At 34.4% G+C, this 21,469-nt stretch overlaps 1 protein-coding gene across 2 annotated transcripts in view; it reads right to left on the bottom strand.

The window, feature by feature from the left end:
* LOC101898306 (uncharacterized) overlaps window positions 1-21,259 on the bottom strand; it is a 41,545-nt gene extending 20,286 nt beyond the window's left edge. For both annotated transcript variants that reach the window (XM_059124125.1, XM_011292693.3), the window contains exons 1-3: window positions 20,694-21,259; window positions 12,419-14,180; window positions 3,330-3,567 (exon numbers count right to left, since the gene is read on the bottom strand). In XM_059124125.1, the coding sequence (XP_058980108.1) occupies window positions 3,330-3,567; window positions 12,419-13,481 (1,301 nt within the window). In that variant the 5' untranslated portion in view covers window positions 13,482-14,180; window positions 20,694-21,259. The remainder of the gene's footprint in view (window positions 1-3,329; window positions 3,568-12,418; window positions 14,181-20,693) is intronic.
* Between the last annotated feature and the right edge of the window lie 210 nt (window positions 21,260-21,469).

The raw sequence follows: 21,469 nt of genomic DNA, 5'->3' as shown, positions 1-21,469 counted from the left end.
ATAATTAAATTTCTATATCTAAAAATATGGAATTAGAAAAGAAATTTATTGCAAACGATTTTTTCCTAACATGAAAGAGAGGATTATGGGGAGTAGGGAAGAGAGAGAGAGAAAACCTCTAAAGCTGAGCAATAGTTGAGGTTCTAGGATGTGTTTTGTGGATATATATATTCAAGACATTGAATATCGTCTAAAATTATTTTAGGAATGAAGAATTTGAAAAGCTTTTCATAGAAAAAAATTAAAGAGAGGATGTGAGGGAGTAAGGAAGGAAGAGAAAATCTCTAAAGCTGAGCTGTAGTTAAACTTCTAGAATGTGTTTTATGGATAGATGTATTCAAAACGTTGAATGTCAATGTCTAAAATTATTGTAGGTATTGAAATATTTTTAAAGCTTTTCATAGAAGAAAATTAAGGAGTGAATAATGGGGAGTAGGGAAGAGAGAGAGAGAAAGGCTCTAAAGCTGAGCTATAGTTAAACTTCAAGGGTACATTTTATGGTTAAATTTACTCGAATAGTCGATTATCATTTAAAAGTATTGCAGGGATGGAAGTATTTTAAAAGCTTTTCCTCGGAGAAAGCTTAAAGATCTAAAGGTCTTTGTCTCAGAGGAAAGAGCTTCCAAAGGTAGACACTCTGTATTCAAATTCTTGAAGACTTACTGGGCTCATTCTAATGATGGAAACCCTTTAAAAGCTCTTCTTTGAAGGAAGTATATTAAGAGCTTCCTAAATTTGTCCACCGACTGATAAGCTTTAGAAGGTCGTCTGTCAACAAAAAAAACTTTTAAAGGTATTTCGTCAAAAGGTTTTTTTCTAATTCTTGAAGATTTACTTTAAGTATGGATAAGGATGGAAACCCTTTCAAAGCCTTTCCACTAATGGAAGAACTTTAAGAGCTTACAAATAATCCACCAACTGAAAAGCTCCTGGAGGTCGTCGGAGGTGTAAACTGTAATCCTCTTAAAGGTCTTTCGTCAAAAGAGGAGGAGTTTTCTATGTGTGTATATGAGATATGAAAGATATTATAAACATGGAAGTGCTTTAGAAGGTCATAAAGAAGTAAGGAAAAGAGAAAAAGTATCTATAACCGGGCTTTGGTTAATATTCTGAGAGATATTTTGTTGATATGCGAATTTAAATGATTAAAAATCTTCTAAAAGCTTCTTAAGGATAGAAGCTGTTTAAAAGCTCTTCCCACGATACAAGTACTTTAAAATCTATGTGAATTTCTTGCAAAACTCTAGAAAGATTTTGCGCCCACTGAAAAGCTTCTGAAAGTCGACGGCTACAGGAAAGGCTTTTAAAGGTAATTTGTCAATAGAAGAGCTTTCTTACGTCCTCTATGAGTATAAGAGTTTATATAGATCTTCTAACCATGGAAGAGCTTTAGAACGTTTTCCACACATCGAAGATTTTCCACCAATAATAGAGCTTTAGATCTACTAGCTATTGAAAAGCTTTAGAAGATATTCTTCCTACAGAGGATGTTCAGAAGATCCTCGAGCTACAGAAGGACTTATAGTTATAGTTGACTTCCACATGTTTTTCTACCTATGGAAGAGTCTCAAAAGGTTATATCAAGGGGGAGAGAGTGGAAGAGAAGAAGAGGGAGAGAGAGAGAGAGAGGAAGTGAGAGGAAGAGAAGAAAAGGGGGAGAAAGAGAGGGAGGATGAGCTATAGAGGAGGTTTAGAAGGTATTCGAGCTACGCAGAAGATCTTATAGCTGTAGGTGACCTTCACATGTTTATCTTCACAAGGTTCTCTCTAGAGAGAGAAGGAGCTTCAGAAGAGGTTCAGAAGGCCTTTGAGCTACACAAAAACTTTAGAAGGGCCTTTAGCTGTAGGTGACCTTTACATGGTTTTTAGCTATAGAAGAGCTTCAAAAGGTCTTCTAACTATAGAAGGTCCTATAGCTATGGAAGAGCTTAAAAGGTCCTCTAGATCTAAAGGGAGACGTGTAGCTATAGACGAGGTTCAGAAGGTTTTTGAGCCACAGAAAAGCTTTAAAAAGTCTTATAGCCGTAGGTGACCTCCAGATGGTTCTTTTATCCATTGAAGAGCTTCAAAAGGTATTTTAACTATAGAAAAACTTCAGAAGGAAGAGCTTCAAAAGGTCCTCCAGATGTAGAAAAGCTTTAGAAAGTATATTTTTTATAGAAGCGCTTGCGGAGGGTTTCTATTTACAAAAGAGCTTTAAAGGAGGTTCAGAAGGCCTTTAGAGGGGTTTCAGAAAGTATTCGAGCTACACAAAAGCTTTAAAAGGTCTTATAGCTGCAGATAACCACCACATGTTTTTTTAGCTATAAAAAAGCTTCAAAAGGCCATCTAACTATAAAAAAAAGCTCCAGAAGGTCCTATAGTTATGGAAGAGCTTCAAAAAGTCTTCTAGATCTAAAGAGAGAAGTGGAGCTACAGAGGAGGTTCACAAGGTCTTCAAGATACAGAAAAGCTTAAGTTGAAGGTGACCTCCCTCCCATGGTTTTTTTAGCTACAGAAGAACTACAGAAGGTATTCCATCATTAAAAGCGCTTAAGAAGATTTTATAGCTTTGGAAGAGCTTTAAAAGTTCCTCTAGATCTAGAAGAGCTTTAGAAAGTATATTTTTTTAAAGAAGCACTTGCGGAGGGCTTCTGTTTACAAAAGAGCTTTAGACCGTCTTCTATATATAGCCATAATATATATTGCCTTAGAAGAGCTTCAATAGTACTTCAAATCAAATGATCTTCTAGCCATAAAAATCGCTCTCAAAATCTCAATTTTGAAGAAAGGCTTTTGAAACTATTTTATTATCTGTAGAGAAGAACTTCCGAATTTTCGAACGTATTGATGACCATCAAAAGCTTCTCTTTAGAAAAAAAAGACCTTTTGAAGCTCTTTAATGAAAAACAACTTAAAGCTCTTCATGAACCGCATTACTTTGAAAGTTTTTCTAAGAAGTGAAACTTTTGGATGTCTTCTGAAAATCCGACTATGAAAATTTCCTATGAAATTTCTGAAAATTTTCTATGGATAAAATATTTTTAGAAGCTTTTCTGGTTTTAGTAGATTCTCAGAAGGTTTTCATTTTTGGAGAATCGTCTGAAGCTCTTCCTTGGATATAACCACCTAGAATATATTTCCTATGGACTGGAAATATCTCTTTGAAGTGGAAATGATATATGTAAGCTTTCAAACAAAATTGGAATGTAAGGCGTGTGATTGTCAATTCATAAATCTCTATTATTAACAAATGGCCCAATCTCTTTAGAGCTTTATTTATTTTTTTTTTTTTTCTTTTGTATTTTTCATTTTTATTACTACATCCCCCTCCCCCATTTTCTACTCACCTCACTTGACCACTCATACCGCCGGAACGCATAAACGAATGCTTCGCATAGCAATGATCCACCGGACGATATCCCGACGACGTTTGCATGAACATTTTATCGATGTGTGCAGGTGTATCGTCTGTGGGCGAGACGACCGGTGTAAATGGATTGTAAATCTCCTCGCCCTCGGCTGGCATAATGTCGTCGGACAGCTCTTTCAGCAGGGATGTGAGGCCGCTGGCTGCATAGAATTTGCCTGGAAAAAAGAAAGAAACGAAAACAGGAATGAAATGAAATGGAATTGACCATCAAAAGGAGATACGAAAAGGAAATCAATACGGAAATATTCGAAAGACAAAAATAAATCGATGGATGGGAAAGAATATTCTTTGTGTGTGTTTTTCAACAAAAGGAGGGTATTTTTCAAGGATGTTGCGGAGCTAAATTTAGTTTGGTGATAAAGCTTGAGTTGGCTATTTTTCTGTAAATAGAAGATTTGAAGATAAAGAGTTGAAAATCACTTCATAAGCACCACATATGGCAGTTATCTTTAAGGTCTTTAGAGACTTGAATTTTAAGGCATATAGAATATAGAATTTAATCTACTTCACTCCTAAAACCCAAAATTAGTTGACCCTTGCCTTCAATGCCTAAAAAATGTACTTAAAAAGTCTCAGAACCGAATATGCGAATAATTGCAGGTAAGACATCAGAAAGATTTCCCTCTAGATAAGCTTGTAATGAAGGTTAGAGATGGGTAAGATTTACTTAGAATTACTCCTTTAGCTCGATATCAGTTCACCCTGGCGTATGATTATTTAAAATTATATTGGCGAATGGGTAATATATTTATAAAATATGCCAAATAAATCCACATTAATAGGTCTTTTTGGATTATAGAAAAAATCTTAAAAAAATCAATGCCTAAAAAATAGCTTTAAAAAGTCTCAGCACATTTCCCCTGAAAAAAAAATCAGAGCCTCGAAGGGACGAAAACTGTGTATAATTGCAGGTAAGAAATCAGGAAGGTGGTCTTCTACTTTATCTTTTTCTTTATCAAGCTTAAATCAAGTTTAGAGATGGGAAGCATCGATTTCTAAAGCCCCTCCTAAAGCCCAAAAAAGCTTACCCTGGCGTATAATTATTTAAAATTATCATGTCGTATGAGTAATATATTTAGACAAAAAAGTGGTAAGACATTAATAGGTATTTACGGATTATACAAAAATCTTAATCTTAAAAAACTTCAATACCTAAAAAAATTGTCTTAAAAAGTCTCAAAACCTTCCCCCAGAAGGAATTCGGAGCCTCAAAGGGTCAAAAACTGGGAAATCTTCATTAATTTTAAAAAAAAAAATTTAAGGAAAGAAATCCGGAAGACTTCTGATTTAGCTTGTACTCTATAAAGCTTAAATCAAGTTTAGAGATGGTTAACATCGATTTACTCCTTAGCCCCCATATCAGTTCACCCTTGCGTATGATTATTTAAAATTATCTTGGCGTATGAGTAATATATTTAGAAAAAATGCTAGATAAATCCACTTTCTTATGGGTCTTGGAACAAAATTTCAAAACGTAAAAAATTTCCTTAAAAACTCTCAAAACCTTATTCCCCAGAAGAAAATAAGAGCCTCGAAGAGACGAAAACTGCGAATAATTGCAGGTAAGAAATCAGAAATATTACCCTCTACATAAGCGTGTACTCTCATCAAGCTGAAATCAAGTTAGAAGATCCCTAACATCGATTTACTCCTTAAGCCCGATATTAGTTCACCCTGGCGTATGATTATTTAAAATAATATATTTAATCGCATTACTCATACGCAATTTTTTCCCACAAATTGCTGATGCATTTTTTAATTGATAAATCTCCCTCTCTTCTGAGATTATCCAAAAGAAAATTATTTTTCTCTAAATTAAAAATTCACAACCAAATGCGGCCAATAGTTGATGATGAAACAGCCTCTTTGACCTTATTATTATTATTATTATTATTATTATTATTATTATTATTATTATTATTATTATTATTATTATTATTATTATTATTATTATTATTATTATTATTATTATTATTATTATTATTATTATTATTATTATTATTATTATTATTATTATTATTATTATTATTATTATTATTATTATTATTATTATTATTATTATTATTATTATTATTATTATTATTATTATTATTATTATTATTATTATTATTATTATTATTATTATTATTATTATTATTATTATTATTATTATTATTATTATTATTATTATATTATTATTATTATTATTATTATTATTATTATTATTATTATTATTATTATTATTATTATTATTATTATTATTTTTTATTTTTATTTTTTTTTTTTTTTTGTTTTTTGGAAATTGTTTTTATAGATTTGTTTTTGCTCTGCATTAAAAAGATAAAGTCTTTAAAAATCTTGTTTAGAGATGGGTTACACCGATTTAGTTCAACCTTACGTATGATTATTTCAAATCACCATGTCGTATGATTAATATATTTAATCGTATTAATCATACGCAATTTTTTTTCTTACAAATTGCTCATGAATTTTTCATTGTTAAAACTGAAAACCCACCCTCTCCACCGAGATTACCCCAAAAGAAAATTATTTTCCTCTAAATAAAAAATTCACAACTAAAAGCAAACAACAGTTGATGATGAAACAGCCTCGTTGACCTTCTCATTTTTTTTTTGTTATTATTTATTAATTTATTATATTTATTATTTTTTTTTTTTTTTTTTTGCTCAGCATGAAAACGATAAAGACTTTAAAAATCGAGTTTAGAGATAGGTTACAGCGATTTAGTTCACCCTGACGTATGATTACTTCAAATCACCATGTCGTATGAGTAATATATTTATTTGTATTAATCATACGCAAGATTTTATCCACAAATTGCTGATGAATTTTTCATTGATAAACCTGAAAACCCACCTCTACCGAGATTACCTCAAAAGAAAATTATTTTCCTCTAAATTAAAAATTCACAACCAAAAGAGACCAAGAGTTGATGATGAAACAACCTTCTTGACCTTTTAATTTTTTTTCGATTTTTGTTTTATTTTTATTATTTTTATTTATTTATTTTTTTTTTGCTCTGCATTAAAAAGATAAAGACTTTAAAAATCTAGTTTAGAGATGGGTTACACCGATCTAGTTCAACCTTACGTATGATTATTTCAAATCACCATGTCGTATGATTAATATATTTAATCGTATTAATCATACGCAATTTTTTTTCTTACAAATTGCTCATGAAGAGAGAGATTACCTCAAAAAAAATTATTTTTCTCTAAATAAAAAATTCGCAACCAAATGCGACCAATAGTTGATGATGAAACAGCCTCCTTGGCCTTTTAATTTTTTTTTTTTTTTTTTGGATTTAATTTTTTTCTTTTTTTTGCTCTGCATTAAAACGATAAAGACTTTAAAAATCTAGTTTAGAGATATGCTGATTTAGTTCACCCTGGCGTATGATTACTTTCAATAACCATGTCGTATGATTTATATATTTAATCGTATTAATCATACGAAATTTTTTTGTTTTCTGGTTATAAAAGAGCTCAAAACCATCTTCTGACCAAGGAAGGCCTTTTAAAGGTCTTCTGGCCAGAGAATATCTTCAAAAGTTCTTTTAGCCATAGAAGTGTTTTGAAAGGTCTTTTAAATATAAAAACCTCAAAAGGCCATCAACTGAGATGACTTGGAATTCTTATTGCCATGGAACTCTTATTGCCATAAAAATATTCTGGCTATACAAGAGCTTTTAAATATCTTCTTGCTATAGAAGACATTTTAAAGCATTTGAAGGACTTCAAATGGGCTTCGGGCTATAGAATAGCTCTGAGAGATCTTTTGGCCATAGAAGATCTTCTAAAAACAAAAAATAAACTTAAAAAGCTCTGATGTCTGGAGAAATGCTGCAAAAGAGCGGAAGAGTTTTGAAAGGTCTTTTGGCTATAGAAGAGCTTTAATAAAATTCAGGAAAAGTTAAATTTTCTAAATTCAGGAGAGGTTGAATACGTCAATAAAAAAATTAGCCATAAAAGAGCTTCGAAGCGTTCTCAATACAGAAAGGCCTTAGATCCTTGGAAGAGCTTAAAAATTTATTCGGGCTTTAGAAAACTGTTAAAAGATCTTTTGGCTATAGAAGAGCTTTAAGAGAACCTTACAAATTGCTCTTGAATTTTTATACCCTCCACCATTGGTAGGAGGGTATATTAACTTTGTCATTCCGTTTGTAACACCTCTAAATATTCGTCGTAGACCCCATAAAGTATATATATTCATAATCAGCATAAAATTCTAAGACGATTTAGCGATGTCCGTCTATTTGTCCGTCTGTCTGTCTGTCTGTCTGTCTGTCCGTCTGTCTGTTGAAATCACGATAGAGCCCACATTATTTGACGTAGACCTTTGAAATTTGGCACAAGTGTGTGTATTGTCCCTAGGATGGTTGGTATTGAAAATGAGATATATCGGTCCACGTTCTGGTATAGTCCCCATATAACGGTACCTCCCGATATTCGGTATTTTGATGATTTATGCCACATTTTTTCACGGATTTATCTGAAAATTGGTATTTGTAGGTCATGACGGGTCCCTGAGCGTGTGGCAAAACATTGCATGTATAGGTCCACGTTCTGGTATAGTCCCCATATAACGGTACCTCCCGATATTCGGTATTTTGATGATTTATGCCACATTTTTTCACTGATTTGTGTAAAAGTTGGTATTTGTGGGTCATAATGGGTCCTAGTTCGTGTGGCGAAACATTGTAATTATAGGTGCACGTGTTGGTGTAGCCCCTATATAACGGTACCTCCCGATATTCGGCATTTTAATGTTTTTTGCCACATTTCTTCTAATGTTCTTTTACCCTAGGGTGGAGGGTATTAAAAGTTTGGCCCGGCCGAACTTAATGTTTTTTTACTTGTTCATTGATAAAACTAAACACCCTCAGCCCAAAAGAAAATTATTTTCCTCTAAATTTAGAATTCACAACCAAAAGAGACCAAGAGTTGATGATGAAACAGCCTCCGTGGCCTTTTTCATTTGTTTTTTTGTTTTTTTTTTTTTTTTTTTTTTTTTTTTTGTTTTTGCTCTTCAATTCATTTCATTCCTCCTCTCCTTCTTTTTGTGCATAAATTATGTTCTCTTTATCCATTTACTATAGAAAAAAAACACAAAATACAAATTAAAATAAATGCAAGCCAATGAGAGCCCAAGAGAGGGAAAGGGGCATGAAATAATATCGAAGAAAGGGGGGGGGGAATAATAAAAAATAATTTGCCCTAATTTGAAAATGCCAAAGTGAATGGAATTGAGAACGGCAATGGTAACGGCTGCGGCAATGCCAGTCATCACCGACATCAACAGCGGCAGCAGCAGCATCCACAACAAGAACGACAAACATGCCACGCTAAAGGTCAAGTGTAAAGAACTACTGAGTTGAATTGGTCTCTATGTGAGTGTGTGTGTGTTCTCCCAACATGCAACTACAACAAATAATGGTAGTAAAAAAAATAATGAAAAAATAATATCAGCAAACTAGAAATCTCATTTGCCTGAACAGCCAACCAGCGTATTTTGCAAAGTACTCTCAATAATAACCAACGAATGTTAAAAACTATGGATGTTGGTGGGAAGGGAATGAAAGGGGGAAAGAATTTGCGTTTTTGTTATGAAAATACAAGAGGATGCAAGACCATAACCTGATGATGACGATGATGCTTCCTCCGTCTGTTAGTCAATGTGTGGGTAGTTCCTTTTGAATGACTTTGAAATTTTTCTCAATGGCTACAATGGCCACTGGTCATCCACAGGTATTACCTATTACCACAGACGTGCAATTTTTTCCAAGCCATGATAATAATCGAAATTTGCTTGGTCAAAGGGGAAAACAAAAGAACGGATATGGGAATGTACAATTATTCTCATGCGCCCCTCGATCTGTTGACTAACTCAATAACTAAGTGGCTGACGGTCTGCCTGATGACTTTGTCTGTCTGATGAAATGTGATATTACTTCCTGTATTTTTCCCCCCTTTTTTTGCACTGGGACAACTTGAAAGGTAAAAGGAAAAATGGGATTGGTTTCTTTTTGCCTCTAATGATGCCTTGTGGACCGTGGCCAGGAAGGTCAAAGGTAAATATTTTGAAATAAAAAGAGAAAAAATTCCACATCTGAAAATTGTTTATTGTGGCGTATGATTTATGTAAAAAAATTAAAAATTAATAATAATCATACGCTAATGGTTACATTTTTTAAATATCCTGAAACCTTCTTTTTGAATAATTTTCTGTACCTTATTTTGGTATTCTTTATAAAAAATCAGGTTTCCCAACATGCCTGACACAAATGAATATTTTGAACTGCGTTTAGACTTCTCTGACGACTTCTGCTGAACCACATTTAAAGATAAAAATGTTAAAAAAATCCGCTTTCGAATAATAATTTTGGCTGCGTATGATTAATATTACAATTCAAAAAAATATCAATACTCATACGCAACAGGCTCCTAACGACTCTTCTTTTCTGAAATTTTCTCGTGAATATAAAAAGCTTTAAAAGGTCTCTGGGAGTGCATTATAAACTATACTCACTAAATGCACGTTCTTTAAGCTTACCTGGCTAAGGAAGAGCTTTGAATGCGGTCTTCTGGCTAAAAAGAGTGTCATACGTCATTCTTTCTAGAGAAACGCCTTCAAAGCTCTTCTATCTCCAGAAATGCTTAATATGTCTTCTGGTCTAGCCTAAAAATGCCACTATAATTTTTCTTCCACCTAGAATTATTATTTTGTCTACAGAAAATCTTTAGAGCCGATCAACTAGCGATAAACGCCGTCAAAGCTCTTCTAACTCCAGAAATGCTTAAAAGATCTTCTGGTTATGGACAAGCCTTAAAATGCCTTTTAAAATTAAACGCTCTAAGTGCTCTTCCACCTAATATTACTTTTGAACACAGAAAAGCTTAAGAGCCGGCCAACTAGCGAGAAAAGACTTTCAACACCTTCCAATCGGTCTGATTTCCATAACAGAGCTTTAGAGGTCTTCCAACTACAGAAAATCTCAAAAAAGATATTTTGCAGCGCAGGGGGAGCTTCAAATTATCTTCTACCTACAAAAGAAGTCTTAAAGGATTCTTTGGCCGTAGAAAAGCCCTAAAAACAGGTTTTAAATGACTTTTTGGTCCTGTGGCTATGAAGAACAAAACTTTGAAGAGTTAAGAAGAGTTTTAAACCCACGTCTGAGCAAGGAATATATTTCAAAAGGGTTTCAACGGGTCTTATTACCATTAAAAAGCTTGAAAGTTCTTCGGACTACATAAGAGCTCAAAAATGTATTTTGCCTGTGGAGGACCTTTAAATGATCTTCTAGAACCAGAAGAGGTCTTACATCATTTCTTGCCTATAGAAAAGTTCTAAAAGGTCTTGTCGCCATTGAAGAGCTTTTATAGGTATTGCGGCTATAAAAAAAAAACTTTAAATATTTTCGGGTTGTAAATAAATAGTTTCGGGTCTTCTGGGCATAGAATATATTTTAAAGTTCTTTTGGCTATAGAATCGTTTTGAAAGGTCTTTTAAATATAAAAACCTCGAAAGTTATTTTCCTAGCTATAGAGGAGCGATAAAAGGTCATCAAATGAGATAACTCAAAGGGTATTCGAGTTATAGAACAGCTCTAAGAGATCTTTTGACAAAAAGAAGATCTTCTAAAGTCTCCTAAAACCAAAAAACCCTTAAAAAAGCTCTGATGTCTGGAGAAATGATGCAAAAGATCTACAAAGTACGGAAGAGTTTTGAAAGGTCTTTTGGCTATTGATGAGCTTTAATAAAATTCAGGAAAGATTAAATTTTCTAAATTCAGGAAAGGTTAAGTACGTCAACAAAAAAATAGCCATAAAAGAGCTTCGAAGCATTCTCAATACAGAAAGGCCTTAGAGCCTTGGAAGAGCTTCAAAATGTATTCGGGCTTTAGAAAACTGTTAAAAAATCGTTTGACTATAGAAGAGCTTTAAGAGAACCATTGGCCATAGAAGAGCTTTGAAAGGCCTTCAGCGACCTATTTCCAAAGAGATAATCTTCTATTCATAGACAAGTCTCATAAAGTTTTCTATCCACAAAAGAGCTGCAGATGGTCTTCAAAATATCTTCTTTAGAGGGTAGGATTTTCATAGAAGATGAGTTCTTTTCATGCTAGAGCTTCAGAAGTCCCCTTTTTTACACAAGAGCTTCATAGAACCTTCTATCAATAAATGAGGCCATATATCGACAATATAGCCTCAAAAGTCTTACATTTATAGAAAGGGTTTCTTCCCATAGAAGAGGTTCTCTCAATAGAAGATCTTCGGAAGGTCTTCTTTTCATGGAGGACCTTTAAAAAGTCTTCTTTGCATATAATATCTTCGAGGGCTTCAATCCATGAAAGAACCTTAGAATCGCTTCAACACACAGAAGTGCTTCACAAGGAGAGAACTTTAGAAGCTCCTTCATTCATAGAATAACTTCTTAGGGTATTCCTTCTGCATAACATCCTGATCATGTCTTCTACACATAGAAGAGCCTTTCGTAGATAAAGTTCTGAATGTTTTCTTTCCATGGCAGAGTTTTAAAATATCATATATACCTAGAAAAGCTTAAAATGTCTTCTTTTCATAGAAGCACAGACCTTCCTTAGAAAAGCTTTAGAAAGTCATTTCTCTATAAAATATACTCAGGTGACCATATTTTCATAAAATAGCTTTCGAGAGTAGTTTAGCTTCAGGAAATCTTGAACAGATCTTTACATATACACCAGCTGCCGAAGGTCTCCATTTAATACAAGAACTTCGGAAAATCTTCTAAGATTAAAAAGAGCCTGTGAATAACTTCGTACTATAAAAAACTTCCGAACGTCTCTTTTCTACCAGAAAACTTCGAAACTTTCCTTTAAATAGAAAAGCTTCAGTAGTACTTCAACTTAAGAGGGTCATCGAACAGGGGTTCAGCTCAAAATTTTGGATATGGTTCCAATATTTTTTTTACATTGAAAATTTGAATCAAAAATAATTTCAATAAAAATAACAATTTTTCAATACTCACTTATTATGTGACCCCTTTTGTTCCGCTGACTTTTCGTTTTGCGATGCACTCGACGCTCCTCCAGACTCTGATCGATTTCCAACTCGCCCGACAATGAGGCATCATTCATTTCCGAGCACTGCTTCAGATAACGCATCAGTGTCTCATTGGCCTGCCTCACCTCCATCTCCCCGGCCGCAATGAGTTTTCGTTCTCTCCTTCGCCTCGATTCAGATTTACTGCGCTTACGTCGTGGACTTTTCTCCAGACTGCTGCGGGAACGTACCGACCTTTGGGCTGGACTGGCGGTTGGATCGGACAGCGATTGATGTTTACGTCCAGCCCCGCCGTTGCCACCACCACCCCCACCGCTACCGGCACTCAGAGCCGAAGGTGTGGGCGAGGATTGTTTCAGTTCACGATCCATGAAACCTAGGATGCCGCGATGAAATGAGGCATCGGCTGCCGTTTCGAGGACACGGCGTGAGGGTGAGTGCGGTGAGAGGGTGCGACGATGTCGATGCGCTGTAATGGTGGGAGGTAATTGTTGTAGTGTTTCGCGTAGACTCATGGCATCGCCCGACGAGTTGCGACTGCTGCTGGGGCCATCGGGCGGTCCGGTGCACAATTCACTGGCATCCGCCTCTGAGGGTTTGGTTAGGTCGTTGTTTTCGTTGGCTGCAGTGTGATTCATTTCCGTAGCGGGTTGTTCGTCTTCGGTGGCCTGATCGTGGGGAGCATGACCATTGACCAGGACCACAGTTTGCTGAGAAGTTTGACTGGAGCTGTGACCACCACCCCCACCCCCGCCACTGCCGCTGGCCACTGTATCCACGGTTTCGGTGGAGGTTTGACGTTCGTGTTCCTGCATGAGTCGTGTGGCCACGGCCGCTATCAAGGCATCGGATGTCGTGGCCGCACCCGCCACACCTGCCTCCACATTTAAGATGTCATTTGTGGTACGGGCAGGTGATTTGCTGTCGGAGGTACTGCTTGTCGTTGTGGTCGTCTGACGTTCCGTTCGCCTATGACGTGATTCGGTACGTCGTGGACGATGACGATGTACTTTCGGGGTAGCCTCCATGGTGGTGCAACAACGTTAACAACAAAAGCAGCAACAAAAACCAAATGATGTGATACAGTGAAGGACGTGAATGTGTGTGTGTGTTGCTGCTCCTACTCTCGTCGTTTCGGTACGAAATTTTTTGCCTTTTGTTATATTATGTAGTTGCTATTGTTGTTGTTGTTTCCTTTTGTTTCCGTTTTCCTTTTTTGTTGTTGTTTTTGCTTTTGTTTCTTTCCTTTGTCAAAACAAATGCACCTGCTGCACGACTTGCATATGTGACACGATATGTTACGAATGTGTCGTTTTTCGCTCTTGAGAATGTGAAAGCTTTTTTCTCTCACTCTCTCCTCTCTCGTCTCCACGTTTCTCTCTTCTCACGTTGTACCCTTGCTGTGTGTTTGGAAAAAACAGCTGTTTTAAAGGTTAAACTTGTATGGCATGCAATTTACTTGCAACTTTCTCTTTTCGTGTTGTTGTTGCTGTAGCTCTAATTGTTGTTATTGTATTTCGTTTTAGATGACACGTAATCATTTGTTCGAGCAGCTGCCTTTGTTGTCGTCGCACTGCCTACGGTTGTTTTTGTTGTAACTGCTGTTGGTTGTTTCCTTGTCCCGGGCCTTTTGCATTTTTTTTTTCTTTTTTTGTCTTTGAATTTGAAGTGAATTATTTTTTTTTTATTTTAGGAATTTAAGAAAATACCTATTTAAATAAATTGTTCTAAGGGAGAAAATATATTTTTTAGATTTTTTTTTTTTTTTTTTTTGGAATTTTTAGATGTTGTTGTGTTTGTTGCTGTATTAATTGCTTCAAACAATTTTAATTTTTTATTTATTTTTTTTTTTTATTTTTTAACTTTATTTAAATAACTGGATTCTAGGATTTGAATTTAATGGGCGTATGATTAATAAAAATATTAAAAAAAAAATTATAAATAAATCATACTCATAACCAAACCCTGAATACTTGAGACTGATTCCCATCGAATCGGTTACGACAATTCAAGATTCGTCGAATCAAGCCGTCTTCCTCAGAAACAACACCATCAAGCCGACAACTGTCCGAATATCGTATAGCTTGCAACATCAGCCCGGGCAGTCTAAGACGGAACTGTTACAACCCAAATATCATAAAGGCGTCTATTTTAGCCAGAATACCTTTGAGCCTACAATATTCAAGCCACAGCACGAGTTCCGCAGAGCCGTCTATATAACCTCAAATGCCATCGAGCCGTCTGACTGCTATTATGCAGACGATATCTATATACCGAGTATCATCGACACGATTACCACCATCAGAACTGACTGCTAAAGCCCTAATATCATCGAGCAGACAGCCTCAACCAATTATCAGTCACATCGAAACGACCGATATAATTCCATAAGACTGATACCCATCGAATCGGTTACTACAATCCCGAATTCGTCAAATCAAGCCGTCTACCTCAGACACATCAACATCAAGCCGACAACTGCCCGAATATCGTATAGCTTGCAACATCAGCCCCAACACTCTAAAGCGAACTGCTACATCCCCAATACCATAGAAGCGACAGCTACAACCAATTATCAGCTACATCGAACCGACCGATATAATACCAATATTATCGTATTGAGGACATCAGTCAAAATATCATATATCCGTCATCATCAGGCCGAGCTGATTTCTACAAGAGGTGCTAAATCCTTTTCTCCACCATTTTAACCCTTGTGATCGAGCCGATCATATCAGATCAAATACGTTAGTAGCAACAACATTAGACCCAACAAACTGCAACATCCTGGGTATTATTAGAATACCATACCAACCGACTACTACATCTCGAGTATCATCAAGCCGAGTTCCATCAAACCAATTGCTAAAAGCTCAAAATCATCGATCAGGCTCGATCAGACTTCATTAGGTTGACCGTCATAACGCAAGTATTATAGACTTCTACTTCAATAACCCCAGTACCATCAGGAATACTGCTACCAACCGAATGTCGGCGAGCCGACCTCACCAGTCTGACTACAAAAACCCGAGTACTAGCGGGACCTCTACCTTAAACCAATGTATCATGCATCTAGATAAGCCTAAATCATTCAGTTATAATAGCATTGAGCAGACTTCTAAAACCGTAAAGATAATAGGCTGATGATATCAGGCCGGAATGACATCAAACCCATGCGTTAGCAAGCCGACGAAAAGTTATAACCTGAGAAGCATTGAGACGCCTGTCCAGAATATGATACTGACAAGCCAACGGATAAATCCCGACTAAGACCGACTTGGCTATTTAACATCGAGTACCATCGAGCCGGTAATTACAACCCGAATTTTTAAGCGCCGTATTCCATCAGCCCATATACCATCGATTCGGTAACTTAACCCGAATGTAATCGAGCCGATATCTATAGCCCGAATGGTTATAATCCTACACTTATATTTATTGTTCAAGGTGGAAACTGTTACAAATTTCTGGCTAAAATAAACTGTACGGAAAATTTTCCAATTTATTTTAAAGATATCTTAAATTGGGCGCCACCGAAAATTTGAGTTAATATTGATCAGGCTTTGCTACTTTTAAACCTCTAAATACTTAAATACCAAATATTCCGTTTCAAAACACATCTAAAATTTTCCGAATATGGGGTGGACCACTTGAAAATAACATTATAGATCTGAAATCAGAGGCATCAATTTAAGGTCTAACTGCTTTCGATTTGAGCATTTACAAAATCACATGAAAAAGTTCTAATATTCCATGTATTTAACAATTTTCAGAATTTGAATTTAATTTTCAGAATTTTTAGGGTCAATTTCTCCCTGTAGAACACCAATGAACATCTATTCTATAATTAGTAAAATCATAGAGGAAATATTTCCCTATTCTCCATACGGCGTATAAGTGTTGACATAGCTCATACGACATGTTGGCCCAATGGATTTCATTCAATTCGCAAATTATTAAGAGTACTAATAAGAAAGAGATTATAAAACCTTGGCAGTTTTATCAACCAATCAAAATATTTCCAAAATATTTTTGCCAGATTTCAATGATGCATATGGCGTATACGTGTTGGCATAAATCATACGGTCTGACGACTCAAATGATTTATTTTGGAAAATTTGTCAAGATAATTATGAAAGATGGCAAAATCTTGGGAAATGACCTCAAACAATTTTTAGGCCAACATGGGAAATGATATATTTCACAACTAACTCACCCTTGCCCTTAGGTTGATACCAGAATTTTGATAGTAAATTCCACGTTTAAAGCTCTGTATGGGATTTTTTCATAAGTGTCAAAATTATAACGGAATCTTGGCAAAATATCTTAAATAATATCAAATTTTTATATTTTGAATTTAGAGTTTAAAGCTCTATACGAAAATTTGTTATAAATATCCAAATTATAACGGAATCTTGGTAAAATATCTTAAATAATCTTGGAAGTCATACATTTAAAAAATATTGTCCCAGACTTCAATTTATTATCCATACGGCGTATACGTTGTGACAAAGCTCATACGCACGGTGGGCAATGGTTTTTTCTCTCCATTTCCCTGGTAAAAAGGCAGGTCATTGGAATTCCTATATCTCGAATATTCTCAATTTTTTCAATTTTTCTAATAATTCATATGGCGTATGTATGTTGTCATTACTCATACTACCCATTTGCTTCATAATTTTTTAATACCCCAAAAAAGGGTCCTCCTTTAAATATACATACATATTATTGTCAAAAGTAAAAATCAGTGTCAAATTAGCCAAGTCCGTTGCGTGTCTTTCTGTTAGAACCAAGACAAGGTTCATATTATTTTTATGTAGTGTTCTTTCACAGAAGAAGACCTCCTTTGAAGGACTTCTATGGAAGAAGACCTCTTTTTGAGGTCTTTAATGGAAAAATACCTCCTAGAGGTGTTTTATAAAAGAATACCTTCTTGTCTTCTAATGTCTTGTTTAATTGTCTTGATAAGGTGTATTTTATGGAAAAGACCTTCTATGGAAGAAGAACTCCTTTTGAGTAATTCTATGGACGAAGACCACCTCCTAGAGGTCTACTGTGGAACAAGACCTCTTAGAGGTCTTTTGTGGAAGATAACCCCCTAGAGGTATTCTATGGAAGAAGACCTATACAAGAAGACCTTCTAGAGGTATTTTATAGAAGAAGACCTCCTAAAGGTTAAAGACGATCGGTACCATATGAAGGTAACTCCTGATTTTCAGTGTTTAAAAGTTGAATCGACCCCAACATCTTCGAAATTTTCAAAATTTTAAAGTTTTCTGTCTCAATTTGTTTTCGCTACTTTTTTTTTTTTTTTTTTTTTGATTTTTCGGATTATCATAGGGCAGAATTTCTCCCAGCAAAAAAAAGTATTAGTATAAATCCAAAACATGTCATAGCCCTGAAACCACCTAAGTTTCGATATCCGACTGCTTATAAAAAAACGGTTTGATATAGGTTAAAAATATGATATATATCGCATATAAGGGTACCTCTTAACTATTGGTATTTTGAAGGGAAATTCCAATATCTACTATATCCCCATACCTACCGATTTTCGATCTTTTTTTAAGTGTGTATGAGATCCTGATAAAATTTCCCAGATGAACTGACTGTGATTTTTGATTGTTAAAAAATTCTAAATAATATAAGGCCTACAAATTAACCAAAATGGACAACGATTAAGTGTTTTTACTTGTTTTGATGAACATATGACCCAAGGCCCAAATTTCGGAGATTTTCAGGCAACTGATTTTATAATAATGAAATAATGAAAGGGAAAAGGGGTCAGTTTTCAAAAGCCTATTCGAAAATAATATTTAATTATATTTGGCTAAAACTACACCGAATATCTGATTTCCGATATATATCCCTTGATTTAGTACGACAATCTGGATCTTTATTAACAATTCCTTCATCACTCTGCGAAAATCCAGTTTCTTAGATATAACCCTTAAAACTGGATATGAACCACAACTCCTCAATTCAATGTAAATGTCTCAGCAAATATTAAAAAAAAAAATAAGAATTTAGATACAGTTTTCCAAGTAACTCCGTTCTACCCCCAATTTCGAAATTTTGTCGAGCCTAAATAATGACGAAATTCCGCTTTCTGAGTCAAAAAAAATGGATTTCAAACCTATATTCGTCCAATTTCAGCATCCAAATACGAAAAATGAAGCATTTAAGGTTCTGCACTTTTTTTCTCCATCTTTGGTCAAAAATAATGCTGGATATGGCTATTCAAAATTCCTGCGAAATTTAAGATGTTTTTTTTTTGAGAGAAAAAAAAATCGGCAAATTTAGATGAAAAATTAAAATTCAATGGAAAAATAAATTTTGGACAAAGACGGAATTAGAAATCTCCTGGTTATTTAATTCAAGAAAATCCTTATTTGGGGATAATAATTTTTATTACTTCTGCCCGGTCTAATGTAACAAAAATCTTTCTAGCGAACTTAAAATGTAGTTTTCAAATAATTTACCAATTTATTTTGTTTAAAATTCTGCCAGGCCGAATTTTTGGTTTTTTGGACATAATTCCGATTATTTTTTTTTTATTCTCCGTAAATATTTAAAAAAAATTGAGAATTTAGATACAGTAACAGCAAGTAACTCCTTCCTACACTTATTTTAAAAAATTATCGGGCAGCAATAATGACGAAAATCCTGTTTCTGTGTCAAGCCCCTGGATTTGGAAGTTAAAAATAGATTTCAAACCAAAAATATTTGAAATGTTTCCTCCTATATTCGGTCAAATTGAACTTCCAAATACAAAAAATGAAGCATTTGAGGTTCTACACTTTTTTCTCCTTGGTCTATAATAATGCTGGAGATAGCTATACAAAATTCCAGCAGATTTTTGAGGATATAATTTTTTTGAAAATGAAAAGAAGAATGTTGTAAAATTTAGATAAAATTTTAAAATTTAATCCAAAAATAAAAATTTGGTCAAAGATTTGATAAAGTTTGAAAATCGAAAAGATAGGAATGAATTATAAATCTCCTGGATATTTGAATCCGAAAAATCCTTATTGGGAGATGATAATTTTTTTACTTCTGCTCGGTCCAATATTAGAATGTATTTTCCAATAGAATGTATTTTCCAATAATTACAAATTTGGATCTTGCCATTTTTTTTTTTTTTTTTTTTTTTGAAATCTACGTTCTATATTTGTTCACCTGTTTCCTGTTGGAATATATTTTCAAATAAATAAATAATTTAATAATTCAAATCCGGTCGATTTTTTTTTTTTTTTTTTTTTTTTGAATTCTTCGACCCATATTTTCTTGACGTGCAACCAGGCCGAATTTTCCAATAATTTAAAAATTTGGATCCTGTCATTTTTTTTTTTTTTTTTTGGTTTTTAAATCTTCTTTCCATATTTGTTCACCTGTTTCCTGGTAGAATGTATTTTCAAATAATTTACCAATTCGGATCCTGTCGATTTTTTCTTTTTTTTGTTTTTGATTTCTTCGATCCATATTTTTTTGCCTGCACCCAGGCCGAATTTTTGGTTCATTGGACATAATTCCTATTTTTTAAGAGGGTTTGAGTTTCAAACCCTCCAAATATCCAGCTATCTCCCTAAGAATTCAATAAATCTCTATTAAAAAGTTGCTTGTAATTTATTGCCCATCGCCCAAAGACAATTCCTTGGAAGGCTGTTTTTTATAGCCTTTTTTCCATTCCTTCAAAAAAAGTGTAGCTTTCCAGGAAAAAAAGACATAAATAGTTTGTTGACTTTTGAATTGAAACTACCCCAGTTCTTGGTGCAAAGTTTACACCCCTTCCTCGTCGGGTTCCTTACATGATTACCCATAAATCAAACACCCCCTCGGCTCTGTGACAATTACTACCCCTCATAAAAATACCTGTCCGAAAAGGTAAAATAACATTTGGAGACATTTAATTATTTAATTGTACCTAACATAGCCTCCAAAACTATTTTTATAACGACTACATCCCCCTTTCCACTGATGATGTTGATGATGTTGATGATTTCCTTTGCAAACAAAGTGAAAAACATTTTCCTCAAAGAAAAGCCAGAAATTCAATATATTGATTTTTAGTCTTTCTTTTTTGTACGAGTCGTCTCTGCTTCTCCCAGAATTGTTTCCAGTTTTGTAGTTCGTTTCCAAACAAAACAATTACGACAGCAACAATAACAAAAACAAACCAACATGAAAAAGACAATATGGGGGAGGGGGGAAATAATAACAAAAACAAGCTATACACATACGATTTCCTTGAATTCTGATTTGTGCCACTTTGGTTTTGAAAATTTTTCTTTTCGATTTGTTTTTCAATTTTTCATTAATATTTCGGTATTTGGAATCACAACACACTTTTCTTGAAATTTCGATTTTTTTATTTTTTTTTTATTTTAAAAATTTTTAAATTTTTTTTGCATTTCCCCTTGACTTGCCAGTTGTTTCTTTTTTTTTTTTTTTTGTAGCACAAAATCCTAACATTTCCGTGTGCTCTTAAAGTGACCTAAATTTCCATTTTACTGGGTTAGGCCATTCGAACACAAAACCACACACACAATTATTTTTTCTTTTAAATTCTCAGCTTCCCAGCATTGTTTATAAAATTTCTATTCCTGCAAGCTCATTTATTACAAAATTTAGAAAATTCGATTTGGTTTTTATTTTCAATACAAAAACAAAACAATCCGTTATTTTCATTTGCATTTATTTTTAGCTTCTCATTGTTTTTAATCTCTTGTAACGTTTTGTACTTTGTGGCCACGCTTGAAAATCGTTATAGACACGTTCACGGCTGTCGTGCAACTGAAATAATATTTTGTAGTTCCTTTCCAAGCTTGGCGAGCCAACCAACAAACCAACCATCCACACAAACACACACACACCCAAACGACCCCATAAGCTCTGTTATGAGCCCATATCTATGTGCACATGAGTGTGTGTGTGTGTGTGTGTGTGCGGGTGCTTGAAAAAAAAAACAATTTCCTTTCATACAAACGATCACACGCACACACACACACTCACTCAC

This window comes from Musca domestica, unplaced genomic scaffold, assembly GCF_030504385.1.
Source record: "Musca domestica strain aabys unplaced genomic scaffold, Musca_domestica.polishedcontigs.V.1.1 27, whole genome shotgun sequence".
NCBI lineage: Eukaryota > Metazoa > Arthropoda > Insecta > Diptera > Muscidae > Musca > Musca domestica.
This window is presented reverse-complemented; position numbering and strand designations above follow the sequence as displayed.